Here is a 15,997-nt window from a genome sequence, read left to right as displayed (position 1 = left end):
TAACGGCTAATGCTACACTGTTGGAGAGATTTATAAAGAATGAAGTTGTGTTTGTGCAATTATACAGACTGCAAGTGTTTAAAAATTAAATTAGCGATGGCTCTTGTCTCCGTGAATACAGTAATAAACGATGGTAACTTTAACCACATTTAACAGTACATTAGCAACATGCTAACGAAACATTTAGAAAGACAATTTACAAATATCACTAAAAATATCATGTAATCATAGGATCATGTCAGTTATTATTGCTCCATCTGCCATTTTTCGCTATTGTTCTTGCTTGCTTACCTAGTCTGAATGATTCAGCTGTGCACAGATCCAGACGTTAATACTGGCTGCCCTTGTCTAATGTCTTGAACATGAGGCTGGCATATGCAAATATTGGGGGCGTACATATTAATGATCCCGACTGTTACGTAACAGTCAGTGTTGTGTTGAGATTCGCCTGTACTTCGGAGGTCTTTTAAACAAATGATATTTATACAAGAAGGAGAAAACAATGGAGTTTGAGACTCACTGTATGTCATTTCCATGTACTGAACTCTTGTTATTTAACTATGCCAAGATAAATTCAATTTTTAATTCTAGGGCACCTTTAAATATGTCTTTAGTAGCTTTCAGATCATTTGAAAGTGTTAATTATCTTGCTGTCAATGCAGGCCTCACTGAGCCATCGTATTTCATCAAAAATATCTTAAAGGTCCCGTTTTTCGTGTTTTTTTGAAGCTTTGATTTTGTTTATAGTGTGCAATATAACATGTGTTCATGTTTCGCGTGTAAAAAAACACAGTATTTTTCACATAATTTACTTATCTGTATACCGCTGTTTCCACTGTCATAAAAACGGGCTGATGACTTCCTTGTTCTATGAAGTCCCTCCTTCAGAAATACGTAACGAGTTCTGATTGTGCCAGCGGTTCCTGTGTTGTGATTCGACAGCAGTTTAGCGCACCTTGCCCGGAAAGGTCACGCCTCTTACCATAACGTGGAGATGCACGCGCTCAGTGTTATTGTAAACATGTCTTTAATTTTACCCTATCAATTTGAGCCGGAATCAGACCCGGTGATTGGACTGCGGGATGAAAATAACAGCGTTTCGACGACATGGCGACAAACACACTCTACAAACGCAACTCTTGTGTATTCCTGTGGGCGGAGGTTAGTCAAAAAACTGTTTTAGTGACGTCATTAAAGAAGGAAGTAGAGGGATGTAGTCCAAACTGGCCGTTCGATGTAGGCGACTTCTGTTAAATAAAATATCTCGCTTGGCATTGAACTTTGAGCTTTAAAATTTTACAGATTTTATTTATACTCTAACAACAACATTACACACTAACTAAAGTTTGAAACATGGGATCACGAAGAACGGGACCCTTAATTTGTGTTCTGAAGATGAACGAAGGTCTTACAGGTGTGGAACAACATGAGGGTGAGTACTAAATGACATCATTTTCATTTTTGGGTGAACTAACCCTTTAAAAGAATGCAGAAACATAATTTCTTGGTATTTGAAGATTTTGATATTTAATCACTGAGATATTACTGTACTGATAATAAAGTATGTGCCTGTATACAATAATGAGCTTGTAAGCATTTATTTTCAACTAAATGGTTTGATAGTGGTTCAGAATGACATGTTAGTGCTAAATGAAGACAAGAATCTTTCCCACAAATCCTATTTGTTTGACATCTGTGAAATGTTGTACAGACAGGTGGGAAGGGGTGGGGATTTGAAGAAACTGTTGATTTCTGAGTTTCATCTGTTTGTTCTGCGGTGGGATTGAGAGCACGTTTTCTTGATCTTTGTCAGCTTACAAGGAACACGCTGTTGTGAAGGATCTTAGAAACATCTGTTTTTGTCTGTGTGGTGTGAAGTACTAGCCAGATGGTGTTCTAATGCTTGATATATGCTCCTTATGCCATGCTTCATCCTGTCTCACTTCAGCTTTTAAACTATTTTAATTAAATTCTTGACTGAAGGAATGCATAATAATATCAAGAATGCATAAATTAACTTGTTCTTCTATACAGATTGATTAAGTGAGAAAATAAGTTGCATATAGAGTGACTGAATAATGCATGTTACATTTTAGAATGTTTAGAAGAATGTATTGTCTTATTCTTTCTGTGCCATGGGTTTGATAAACTGTATGAACAGATAAAACACTTTGAATACAATGTAATTCTTTTTGGATAAAAGTGTCTGCCAAATGCATAAATGCACATGTCATTAAATAATAAAGTGTTCTATTTATTATCTATTATAAAAATATCACTGAATAAAAATATAAATACAATTTCTGTTCAAGTTTTTTTTTTTTTTATTATTAGTAAACAACAATTAGGTCTTATTAAGAATTTAATAATTTTGTGGCCTCTCAATAATTAATTTTTTGGTTGTCATTTTCTTTTTCATTAACCATATTGATTACTTGACTAGCTAGTCATTGAAATGCTTGAGGACATTTCATTTTTGTAAACAAGGCAGCCAGAAGACTCTGAAGCAAGAAAGATGTGTTTTGTCCATGCCTTACTTTGTCTCAGCCTGTCAAGATTTGATGATTGACTGTAGAAACCCAGGCCGTGTTTTCAGTACATAAGTGTGCAGTGATGTAATTGTCAGAAGGGTCTTAGGTTTTTAATTTATGTTCATAAACCTCATGTTGTTCAAACAGAATTAAAAAATAATGTCCATTATTAAGAAACTATTGATTTTAGGGGCCTTTTAAACATTAAAGTCCATAAATAATTGAAGGCTACCAGTGCTTTCCAAGATGTTGTTTGTCAAAAATTGAATAAAATATTTATGAACAATAATAAACCACATATTTGTACGGTCCTGGCCTTTGGTTTTCAATGACTCCCTTAAAACTATTTGAACAGTAAATAGACCAAGTAAAGTTATTTTCTGATAACATAACCATATCTGTTTGTTGTGATTAGTAGCACCCTTCATTGAGCGTTTGGCTGAGTAGACTAATACAGTTGTAAATTGTAACTTTTCACTTATTTATTAATAAAAATACTCATACACATGATTTCCCCCCCACAGTTTTTCTGTAATATTTTGCTCTGGATCAAGGTCTAAAAGAGACTACCGCACTGCCCCTTTCTGGTCGTTTAAGGACTTTGTTTTGTTAGGCAAGATTTGCTTAGTTTCACATGTCCTCTCATAATATTATTGACAAACAAATATATATCGGCCATTTTAAAACAAGTTTTTGTTTTTTGGACGAATGGTGTTTTCAGCTACTGTACATGCATTTCATTTTATTATTGTTTGTTTGCATGTGTGTGTGTGTGTGTATATACAGCTGCCTTATGTTAAACTGCTTTAAATTATTTTTCCCCACATCAATCTACACTCCATACACCATAATGACAAAGCAAAAAACTGAAAAACTCAAATATTGCATAAGAATTCAATCCATTAACGCAGTACTTAATTGAAGCATCTTTACAGCCTCAAGTCTTTTTAGGTATGATGTGACAAGCTTTGCACATCTGCATTTGGTGATTTTCTGCCATTCTTCTTCTCAGATCCTCTCAAGCTCTGTGAGGTTGGATGAGGATCATCGGTGGACAGACATTTTCAGGTTTCTCCAGAGATGTTTGATTGGGTTCAAGCCCAGGCTCTCGGCTGGGCCACTCAAGTACATTCACAGAGTTGTCCATAAACTTCTTTTACATTGTCTTAGTTGTGTGTTAGGATCATTGTCCTGTTGGAAAGTGAACCTTCTGCCCAGTATGAAAGAGTCCTTTAGGTTCCAAGTGGGTTTCCATGTGTCTTCACTGAGAAGAGGCTTGAGTTTGGCCACTCTGCCATAAAGCCCTGATTGGTGGAGTGTTGCAATGATGTTTGTCCTTCTGTAAGTTTTTCCCATCTCCATATATGATCATGGAGCTCAACCAGAGTGACCATCAGCTTCTTGGTCACCAAGATTTCAATGATGGTCTGTTTTGCTCCTTTACAAGATCTCAATGACAGTCGGTTTTGTTCAAATACAAGATTTCAATAATAATTTTAGTGACCGTCGGATTTGTTCAGTTACAAGGTTTCAATGATTGTTAGTTTTTAATAACAGTCGGTTTTGTTCCTTTGCAAGATCTCAATGACAATCAGTTTTGTTTCTTTACGAAATTTCAATGACAATCAGTTTTGTTCCTTTACAAGATCTCAATGGTTGACTGTTTTGTTTTGTTATGAGATTTCAATGACGGCTGGTTCTATTCCAATTCTAGATTTCAATAATGACCGGTTTTGTTCAGTTATGGGATCACGGTCGGTTTTGTTTGGTTATGACATCTCAACGACAGTTGAATTTGAAACGAATCAAACTGTAGGTTTTGTTTAATCACGAGATTTCAATGATGGTCAGTTTAGTTTCGTTACAAGATTTCAGTGACGGCCGTTTTTGTTCCTTTGCGAGATTTCAAAGATTGGTCGGTTTTTTGTTGTCAGTCAGTTTTGTTCATTTACAAGATTTCAAAACAGTATTTTTTGTTCTTTTACGAGATTTTAATGACAGTTGCTTTTGTTTGCTTACAAGATCTCAATGAGGTCGGTTTTGTTTGCTTACGAGATTTCAAAGACAGTCGGTTTTGTTTCATTACGAGATTGAAATGACAGTCGGTTTTGTTCCTTTACGAGATTGAAATGACAGTCAGTTTTGTTCCTTTACGAGATTTTAGTGATGGTTGGATTTGTTCAGTTAAGAGATTTCAATGACAATCAGTTTTGTTCTTTTATGAGATTTCAATGACAGTTGGTTCTGTTCTGCTTCTAGATGTTTTTTTTTCCTTTATTAGGTTTCAATGATGGTTGGTTTTGTTCTGTTACAGGATCTCGGTCGGTTTTGTTTGATTATGAAATCTCGGTTGGATTTGTTCGGTTACAAGATTTCAATGAGTGTCAGTTTTTGGTTCAATTTTTTCAAACCTTTGAAAAGCTTTGTTTCTCCCATCACAAGTGTAATGTATTAAAAAAAAAACTTTTGTGTGGATGTGCAATATCAACAATTTACTCTTTGCTGTGAGTTGGACTGATAGGCGATCTGACCAATCATAATGCAGCATAACAGTGACCCCTGCTCGAGTCCTGCTTGGAGCAGCTCAGACTGTTTCAGAGTGGTGTTTGATCAAATAAATGCAGGCTTGGTGAGCATATGAGACTTCTTTCAAAAACACTAAAAAATAGTGAATGAAAAAAAAAAAAATAGAGTGCTTCCATGTAAGTTGTAAGTAATAGGCTAAATAAAGTATTATATCATTTGTGATGTGAAACTAACTAACTAAGGGATTATTTTTGCCCCAGGTTACACCACTTATTTTCTGGGGTTTATTTTAACCTTTATTCAGTAATAACTTTTTGGCGACTGTACTGGGGCATTGGGCAGTATGTGATGTGCTGTATGGACTATTTTACAGGGTTACACCCCTTATATTCTGTGGTTTATGTTAACCCTTTATACACTACAGTTTATTGCGACTGTACTGGGGCGTTAGGGCCCACTTAAGCCACAGGTTGATCAAACCTGCTGGCCTCTCTAACACCTCTTTCAGCAGCAACCCAGTCTCCGGAGGTCTCCCATCCAGAAACAGTCCGGGCTCAACCCTGCTTAGCTTCAGTGGGTGTGCAGGTGAAAGTTTCAAGTTGGCCGCTGCAGGCAGTCAATCTGAAGCAACTTTCCAACCATAGACCCTTTTACATATCAAAAATATATGAGAATATACTGCAAATTATAATGTGATATATTACATAATACATTTCCATGTATGGGAAACTAGTGCTTATATTTTTCAGTGTACTGCAATATATACACTGATCATGTGGCTATATACTGATACAATATTTAGACATGAAGACAAAATAGCATTATATGTAAAATTCATAAAGTTGTGTTATTTCATGTGTTTTGTTCAATATTAATATAGGCGGAGATCTATTAGTGTTTAATGATTTGTTATTTTGGAATTTAAAATGGTTTCTGGTATGTCTGAGCCTTTGGGGTTACCATTGGGCTGAAGAGTACAGCCTGTGGTTAGGTTGAAATATACTTACAAACATTTTTTATGTTAAGACATGAAAGATTATGGTTGTAATTTTTGGTGAATGGTTTAGCAAATGCAGGTGTGACTGTGCTATTGTTAACCAAATGTATAAAACATAGATAATGTTAAAATTCACAACATATTAAAGGTATAGTGCCCTATGTATTGCTATTTGTGTATGTATTGCTTATATCATAAACTAAATTCTTGGAGAGCCACAGGTTTGCATTTTGTTCCAACCCTAATCAAACTGATCCTCAGGTCTTCAAATAAAATTTTCGATCATCATTTTGCTTGTTTTAAGCAAAAACTCACTTTATTTGTTTTTTTTGTTTTTTTTTCAGAAAACAAGAAAAACATCTGGATTTAAGACATTTTAGATATTTAGAACAATTCTAACAAGGTTAAAATATTAAATAAGAAAAGATTTTTTTTTTTTTTTTTTCCAGTAAAACATTTACATTATAAACTGTGTTACCGCAACATGACATGCTATTTTGCAGAAATTAGTTTTAAAAAAAAATCTGAGCTGACACACAAAGACATCAAGAATCAGCACATGAATCTCAACAATGGTGACAATCAAAAGTGTCATGCCACAATGCATGCTGGGAACAGTAGTACAAAACTCCTAGCGTGCATCACAGCATGAATAAATTATGCAGCTGAATTGTCCTATTATTTTCTTTAATTCTAACTATTTGTTTTATTTTTTGCTGTGGTTTTTGTTCTGTCTTTTAGTAGCTTTTTGTGATGTCCAGAGTTGACCTGATTGTCTGAATATTTTGTTGTCACCATTGTTGAGATTCATATGCTGATTGCTCACATTTGTGTTTATCAATATAGCTTATTATTTTTAGCTCATAGTTTTATTTTCATTGTTCTAATTGATTTCTGTAATACAGTGTGATCTCATGTTGCAGTAACTTAAATGTATTAATGGCACAACACAATTATTACTTCCAATTGACATCACATCAGTGATTCTGGCTGTTTCATGACAATCATAAAACCATCAATAGCAAAAATAATCATCTGACCTCTTTTCAGCTTTCTTTGTACTGCAAATGTGTTTAACAAACACACTGTCACAGCAGCTAGAGAAGACAAACATAAGATTTAAGAGCTCAAATAATGGAAACACCATTATGGTGACTTCAAATGAAACACACATGAGCGTTAAACTACTATTATTTCTCAATAAGAACTTCTGTAGATGAATGACAGAAATAAAGTCAATCTGGGTAGCGTTTCCCAAAAGCATTGTAAGCCTAAGTTGATCATAGCTCCATTGGTGGCAATGGTTCTACAATCAGCTATGCTTTTTGGAAACGCTACCCTGGTTAGTAATATGTGAAGCTGTAGTGCTGTTTGTGGAGTTGTTTAATCCTCCTCTGCTGAGATCTGGAGAAATTTCATCTTCAGTTGATTTCATCTAAGGCTGTGGCTGAAGTCAGTTCTGTTTCTGTTTGTCCTTTTTTCTGTTCTCTTCTTTCCTTCAGTGATTCTGCTTGTTAACAGGCTTGTTTGATTCTATAAATAATATATAAAGATTTTGTGGCTCACATAAGGTCCTGGTTTAGTTCTTTGCTCTTGGCTGACATGTGGCATTGCTATGGCCTGCTTTTGGCTCAGATCTGGCAAACAGGAGCAGCCTGCCCAAGATCCATCATTCCACGCCACACGTGGCCCAGATCATCATACCACGCATGGCAGATGTCGGCACAAAGTTACTGGGGGATGTCATCCCATCTCACTTTTAAGACCAGGCAGTACCAGAAATGAACTGTCTAGTTACCTTATTCTCATTAGCGTTTCTGCTTACCCAGTTTGTGAAGTGACCATGGGACTAAAGTGGTTTTGATTTTTCACCCTTCTTTCACGTCCTTGCCAAACTGCAATCAGAGCCCTCATTTCCAGGAGGGGGCAGCACTAGCACAGAAACGGCTCTGAAGTATCAGTCTTATCAGTGCATAAAGCAGCGTTATGCCTGGAGTGATTAGTAAATAAAAAAAAGGATAGCATGTATTTGGATATTTCGGTATTTGCTATTGCACAAACTTGAATTAGGTGTTCTGAAAAGCTAAGTATCTTGCTAAAAAAAATCTTTATAGAGTGCCTCAGGGATGACGCATTTTTGTAGGCAAAACCCGGAAGCGAGTTAGCATTTTAGGACTTCCGGTTCCAACGCCGTAAAGTCTATGGGTTTTTTGAATGGGTTTTTGCTAAATCGTCTGAAATAAGGTCTGTGGTTAACAAAGCCTCTAAATACTTTCACGTTTTGATCTGTGACATAAAACACACCAGTTATAACCCAATTGTGAACTTTTACTGTGTCTTAAAATCGGCGGTTGCTAACAAATTGCTAAAAGGGACTACTTCCTTTGGCGGGGACTTTAGACGTCATCATTAAAAACGGGACATTTGGACAGCATTTCTCATAAAAAAGTGGATAAGTATTAATAACAGCGTAGATCATAATCAGCGAGCATGTGTTTTAAATAAAGTTGTTTTCTAAATAAAGTTTGAGGAAGCTTGGTGGTGACGACGTTGATCCGCGACCATGGTGTACTGTAGTCCGTTTATAGCCTACTGTTAGCCTTTTATATCTGACAACTTTATTTAGGCTTCAAAATCTATAAATGTTGTGTTAACTTGTAAAGATTATCTTGATAGACAAAACGTTTAAGTGTCATAACCCTTTGTTAAACACAGAGCTTATTTTCTGCGATTTTCCAAAAGTCTATGGGAAAAATGCATAGGCTTTCAACCGACCGAGGGAACCCGTGCGCCGCTAACTTCCGGGTTGGCCTACAAAAACGCGTCATGCCTGGGGCACTCTATTGCAGTAAAATGTAGGCTAGTAAACCTTTGGTTAGTGTTATCAGTAGGATTGATTCTAAATTTTCTGTCTTTGCTTTTTTCAACACAGATTTGTATGTTAATATGTACTTGCTGTGTTGGTGGTGGGAGCTGTTTTAAAATAATGCATTTGCACTACAAGGGAAGATTATGACTTAATTTAGCTACTATACCCACGGGGCGCCGCTGTTTACAAGCCATTGAGACTTTGAAGAGTCAGAAGCACTTTTAACTGCTATAGCTTTGTGTCTATTGTACAGTTACATGTAGGCTATTTATTTAGCGGGCGCTTTTAAGTGACTTACAAAAAAACATAATATTTTATCATATTAGCTATATACAATCAAACCAGCCCCACCTCATAGGCTACTCAGAATATATATATTTTTTATAAATATAATATAAAAATATAAATCAATATGTGTGAATGTGTATACTTTTTTTTTTGCATTAACTATTAAATTACTTGCATAATGCTACTGAACTGTTTTGTTTCAATGTATATGATTTATTGCTGCATGTAGCGATAAAGCATGGTCCTATTTTTATGTGGCTGTAACATAATTGGATCTGAACTTATCCACCCTTGAGACAACGAGATTCAGGCGCTAAATTGAATCTGAATCAGGACTGCAGAGGCACCTTTCGTCTCTGGATGTCATCCACCTATCGCGGTGTTATTCATCATAGCTATATCACATTATAGGCTTGTGAATAAAAACTAAACACGTGCGCGCGCACCTACTGTCATGTCATGTTATTGGCATCGACTGCCGTGATAAATTGCTTTCAGGTGGAAAAACAGGAGCTAGATAGTCAAGCAGGAATATCGAGAAGGGTTTTCGTCCCTGCCCTCTTTTCTCCCTCCCACACAGACACACGACCCTCTCCCTCCCACCCGCCCGTGTCTCCTTTCCATCTACTCTCTTTCTACAACAAACATGGCCGCGAAATCAGACGGTACAGCCGTTTCTTTGCAGAATGACATTCCGCCGACGTGCCTCCCCGGGCTGGAGAAACGCTCGCCCCAGTGGCGTCCTGCCGGGAAGGAGTATTCGCTCCTGGACTGTTGCTGGACCCTCTGCGCCCTCTTGGTCTTTTTCTCGGACGGGGCTTCAGACCTGTGGCTGGCTGCCGACTACTATCTCAGGCGGGACTACTGGTGGTTCGCTCTGACACTCGTTTTTATCATCATTCCGTCTGTGGTGGTGCAGGTGCTCAGCTTCCGATGGTTCGCGTACGATTACTCGGACGCCAACGGGAGCGGCACGGTTGCGGCTGCCATGGTAGCGGCGTCCAATGCGGAGAGCCACTTCAGCACCAAGGACAGCGATCAGCGGGGCGCTGGCCGCTCCGCTGCGGTCACCGGAACCCGGAGCAGGGCTCAGAGCTGCTGCAGAGCCTGCGTGTGGCTCTTCCAAAGCGTCGTACACATTCTTCAGCTGGCACAGGTCTGGAGGTACGTGAGTGTGTAGAGCTCAATATAATGAAATAGTAGATTCCTTTAACGTGTCACATCAGCAGTTCATTCAGCATCATATTGTTCTGTCATCCTGTGCGTTCCCCTGGCGTGCCCTCTCTACAACAAATCCACACCCACGTCTAGAGGCATTCAGGGGCATATGATTAAACTACTAGTTCCAAGATGGCAAGGGTTATAGTATGAAAATATTAGGGGAAACTTTTTATGCAGTCAATATTTATTTAAATAGGCTTTCACATATTTGGATTTGAGGGGACCATATATAAGATAATAATTTAAAAATGAACCTTAGTGGTTCATATTAATAGTGATGTGAAAAAGCCAATAGAATTTATGCAACATATCTCAGTATTCAACCTCTGTTAGTTTGCATTGCCAATGAATGTCCTGCAGTCATAGTGAGGAAAAGGGATCCTCCTTGTATTTCCTGTTGTCCCATGCCAGTTCATCATTATCTCCAAGCCGTTTGGTTGTAGGCTCCTCCTCCTCTTCCTCCTCCACCTCTTATGAGCTTCTGGGTCAATAATCTCCCGGAGAGACTCCTCCACTCATCCACACATTCAATCTGTCCACCAGAAATCGCCTTATGCACATACTCTGAAATCCCTTTGTCTTTAGACCAGTGAAAAGAGTTTTTTTCTTTTTCATATTTTCATATTTACCAATGCCAGTGGTTTAAGCATACACTGTAAAAATTATCATGATTTTAACAGTAAAAGACTGTAAAAATGCTACAGTGAAAAATTGTTAATTGGTTAACAGAAAGTATATATGGGGAATAACTGTAATAGATCTAAACATAGTTATTTCAATGAAAATACATCAAACGTGAAGTGTCACACTGGGAATTCTGGGAATGTCACTGGGAATTTTTACTGTAAATTTTACAATGACTTGTTCTTTTCCACTTCCAAAAACTGTAATTTTATGGTACATTTTACTGTGAAATTACATTATATGCACTGTAAAACCCAATAAGTTCAGAATACTCAAAACATTTAAGTAAACTAACTCATTTTTTTTAAAGTTGGTAGAACTTAAAATTTTTGTGACAAGTGGGGCGGGGCTGAGAGCCATGGAAGCGGATGTTCAGATCTTGGTTAAATGTTACATAGCAAATAACATATGCTATTATAAATATCAGAGAGACTGTCATTACTTATATGCAAGACTGTCATACTTGCATATATGTAATCAAACAACATATGTGGTCTTAAATGTTTTGCAGCTCATCCTCAACCTAACCACAAGCTCTACTCTTCACCACAGTGGTAACCCTACAAAACTAACATAACAGAACCCCCCTGAATCCCAACATAACACAACATTAAACATTAACTTATATCTCCATATGTTAATCTTGAGCAAAAACACACAAAATAACACTTAATTTCAACAGTTATTTATATGGTCTGACGCAAAGCATGCTGGGAATTAGAAATCTGCTGCAGCTTAACTCAATCATATTAAGTTCAGCTTACTACAATGAAATTTTGAGTTCATGCAACTTTTTTCTATTAAGTACAATGAACTTTCATTATTATTTGAGTGAAACAAACTCATTTAATTTAATTAATTTCACTGTTCGGTTTTACAGTGTGTATGGTTAGATCTATTACAGTTTTTCCCTGTAAATCCGGACGTACTACATCCACCATGTTGTTACTGTCACATGACCTACCAGTGTCAGTTACGTCCCTTCAACTCCATTCACAAATCCTCTCCCGTGGCCTCATGGGATAGTAAAGTGTCCATCGTATGTAAACTTAAGAATCTTGCCGGAAGTAATAAGTCACTTTTCACCCACTGTTTTTTGCGTTGTTCTTTTTCACTTCCAAAAACAGTACATTTTACGTAATTTTACTATAAAATTACATAAATGTATGGTTAGATCTATTACAGTTATTCCCCGTATATAGTACAGAAACTTTACAGTAAAATACCATAAAATTTACATCACATTTACTTCACATTTGATGTATTTTCATTGAAATATCTATGTTTCTTCTTAGTTTTCCTTATTTTTTTTTCTATTCAGTTATGTACATTAGGGTTTTATGTTACATCTAATGTTGTAAAATTAATGTTTATTGCATTTTTTAAGGTCATGTGTGTTACCATGATGGTGTTTGGTGTTTTGTAAATTTTTTATTATATCTTTTCATGTGACAACACTGAAGAAATGACACTTTGCTACAATGTAAAGTAGTGAGTGTACAGCTTGTATAACAGTGTAAATTTGCTGTCCCCTCAAAATAACTCAACACACAGCCATTAATGTCTAAACCGCTGGCCACAAAAGTGAGTACACCCCTAAGTGAAAATGTCCAAATTGGACGCAAAGTGTCAATATTTTGTGTGGCCACCATTATTTTCCAGCACTCATGCAGCCCCAGACCATGACACTCCCACCACCATGCTTGACTGTAGGTAAGACACACTTGTCTTTGTACTCCTCACCTGGTTGCCGCCACACACGCTTGACACCATCTGAACCAAATAAGTTTATCCCGGTCTCATCAGACCACAGGACATGGTTCCAGTAATCCATGTCCTTAGTCTGCTTGTCTTCAGCAAACTGTTTGCGGGCTTTCTTGTGCATCATCTTTAGAAGAGGCTTCCTTCTGGGACATCAGCCATGCAGACCAATTTGATGCAGTGTGCGGCGTATGGTCTGAGCATTGACAGGCTGACCCCCCACCCCTTCAACCTCTGCAGCAATGCTGGCAGCACTCATACGTCTATTTCCCAAACACAACCTCTGGATATGACGCTGAGCACGTCCACTCAACTTCTTTGGTCGACCGTGGCGAAGCCTGTTCTGAGTGGAACCTGTCCTGTTAAACCGCTGTATGGTTTTGCAGCTCAGTTTCAGGGTCTTGCCAATCTTCTTATAGCCTAAGCCATCTTTATGTAGAGCAACAATTCTTTTTTTCAGATCCTCAAAGGGTTCTTTGCCATGAGGTGCCATGTTGAACTTCCAGTGACCAGTATGAGAGAGTGAGAGCGATAACACCAAATTTAACACACCTGCTCCCAATTCACACCCGAGACCTTGTAACACTAACGAGTCACATGACACCGGGGAGAGAAAATGGCTAATTGGGCCCGATTTGGACATTTTTACTTAGGGGTGTACTCACTTTTGTGGCAAGCATTTAGACATTAATGTCTGTGTGTTGAGTTATTTTGAGGGGACAGCAAATTTACACCGTTATACAAGCTGTACACTCACTATTTTACATTGTAGCAAAGTGTCCTTTCTTCAGTGTTGTCACATGAAAAGATATAATAAAATATTTACTAAAATGTGAGGGGTGTACTCACTTCTGTGAGATACTGTATAAAACAAATATTAGTTCTTCACTAGAATGATAAATTAACATTATATCAGTTAATGAAATATGGTATTTTACTGTAAATTTAAGTTTAAATCAGTAAAACCTAAAATGATACGTTTCTGGCAACCACAGCTGCCGTTTTTTTTACCGTAAATTTAACAGATATTTTTTTAACAGTGTAACTATGATGAATGAGAAATGCTTTTCTTTATCATTCTTTTTTGTGCTTGATGGGGCCTGCAGAGTATATATTCAGCAGATTTTACCTAAAAGTTGAGCCATAAAGATAATGATTTTCTAAGAGATAAACTGAGCTCAAGAAACACTGTGACATTAGATTTCCCTTCCTCACAGTTGTTTCGCTCAGTGTGGTTGCCATGAGCAGAATGTGCAAGTGCTAAGAGTCTTGATCGCTGACAGACAGCGTGCTGCAACACACAAAGCAATTTCCATAATAATGCCAAGAAGAAAATTTGCAGCCCACAATCATGTCCAAAAGTTTAATCCACTCACATATAAATCAATAGAAACACACCCACACATATTAGAGGCATGTGTAGCGAGTGAGTGCCGTGTAATTGTGGTTGTAAACACAGAGGCGGTGATGTGCCTGTCTCTCAATGCCTGCGCTGATCAGCAGTGACAGATTGACTGGACACTGCTGCCGGCTGCCCTGCAGGGTAATGCAGGGTTAATGATGTTTGCTGCCGTTGATATCACAAAGCTGCCGGTCATTTCCATCAAGCTTAGTTTATGCTTCTGTCACGACACATGTGCTGTTCTTCTCATGCCGTCTGTGTCATTCTTTGTCTGTCGCTCATGCTTTTCCTCCTGACCTTTTCATTTTAGGATATCTTTCTGATAGCATATTTGCCATAATTATCAGTTTTCAGAAAGAGAATGTGGATATTTGTAATTCAAAACAAGCCAGCCAGCCAGCAAATAAGGCAGGAATTGGGAAATAATTTTCATCTCATTTGAATAAATCGAACCATTATCCCATTTTGTTCACAAATTAGCCTTGGGAAGTCTTTCTGAGCTACATTCCCATTAATATATAATATTTTCAGAAAGGAAAACAACATTTGCACTGCAGGCTGATGTCTAATGAAATATCTTCTGCTCTCTCTTTGTCTCTTTCTATCAGTATTGCTAAGAATAGCACCTTTTAAGAAGTACATTTTGCCACTTTCATGTTACCTCTGTTTGACCTGCAATAAACACACATGGATTTCTTTCTGTTCTTCACCTTTCACTAGTACTCTCTGACTGAGTCTTTGCTTAAAAGCTTCCGAGCAGAGCTTTCCAGGCTCTCTGTCTTTGTTTGATTGGAATTAGCAGTAATGCCATTAAAGCTGCCACCGGCACTGAGCTTGTCACATCTCTGCATTACAGGGATTATAGCTGTAGTGTTTACATGTCTTACCTGCAGCAGACAGTCAGAGAGCGAGAGAGCGGTGAGCTGTTGCAAAGTAGAACGGGTGAAAAGATGTGAAAATAGATGTGAAAATAAAGATGCCTCCTTGAGAGGGAGAGAATATGAGAAAACTGGGCTGTTTGATATGAAAATTAGCTATTATAAAGCAATTTCCCCTCATGGCTTGTAATTACATAAGAAATAAAATAATGATATGACTAAGTGATGTGCAATAAAATATTTATTTTCTCTCTGTCTCTCACATTTTCTAAGCATTGTGTAAAATGTGTGCCCTATCCGAGAGTCCCCTCTGAGTACTCTTACCTGGTTCACTGAACACGTTCGAAGACGGTTTTCGATTCCATGTTCCCTGCAGCATTAAATGAGCAGGATCAATCAGGATCAGTCACCACCATTGGAGAAGAAAAGGCACCTTTACACAGGCTGTGTTGAGAGAAATGACTTCATGCATTTCAGAAGTGTTTGTTGAACCTAAAAAATGAAGGTGTAATCATTTTAATAAATATCTTGACAACATGTATTAAAACATAAAACATAAACATTTGTTAAATAATTTAATATTAAAGGGTTAGTTCATCCAAAAATGAAAATTATGTCATTTATTACTCACTCTCTTTTCGTTCTACATCCGTAAGACCTTCGTTCATCTTCAGAACACAAAGTAAGATATTGTTGATAAAATCCGATGGCTCAGTGTGGCCTCTATTGAGAGCAATGCCATTGAAGCTCTCAAGGTCCATAAAGGTACTAAAAACATATTTGAAACAGTTCATGTGAGTTCTATCTTAATATTATAAAGCGACGAGTATACTTTTTGTG

General features: G+C 37.4%; 1 protein-coding gene across 1 annotated transcript in view; it reads left to right on the top strand.

Moving 5' to 3' along the window:
• Positions 1-8,827: 8,827 nt before the first annotated feature.
• Positions 8,828-15,997, top strand: part of xkr7a (XK related 7a) — a 28,277-nt gene continuing 21,107 nt past the window's right edge. The window contains exon 1 of the mRNA XM_048178901.1: positions 8,828-10,375. Coding sequence (XP_048034858.1) covers positions 9,858-10,375 — 518 coding nt within the window. The 5' untranslated portion in view covers positions 8,828-9,857. The remainder of the gene's footprint in view (positions 10,376-15,997) is intronic.

This window comes from Megalobrama amblycephala, linkage group LG24 (genome assembly GCF_018812025.1).
Source record: "Megalobrama amblycephala isolate DHTTF-2021 linkage group LG24, ASM1881202v1, whole genome shotgun sequence".
Lineage (NCBI taxonomy): Eukaryota > Metazoa > Chordata > Actinopteri > Cypriniformes > Xenocyprididae > Megalobrama > Megalobrama amblycephala.
This window is presented reverse-complemented; position numbering and strand designations above follow the sequence as displayed.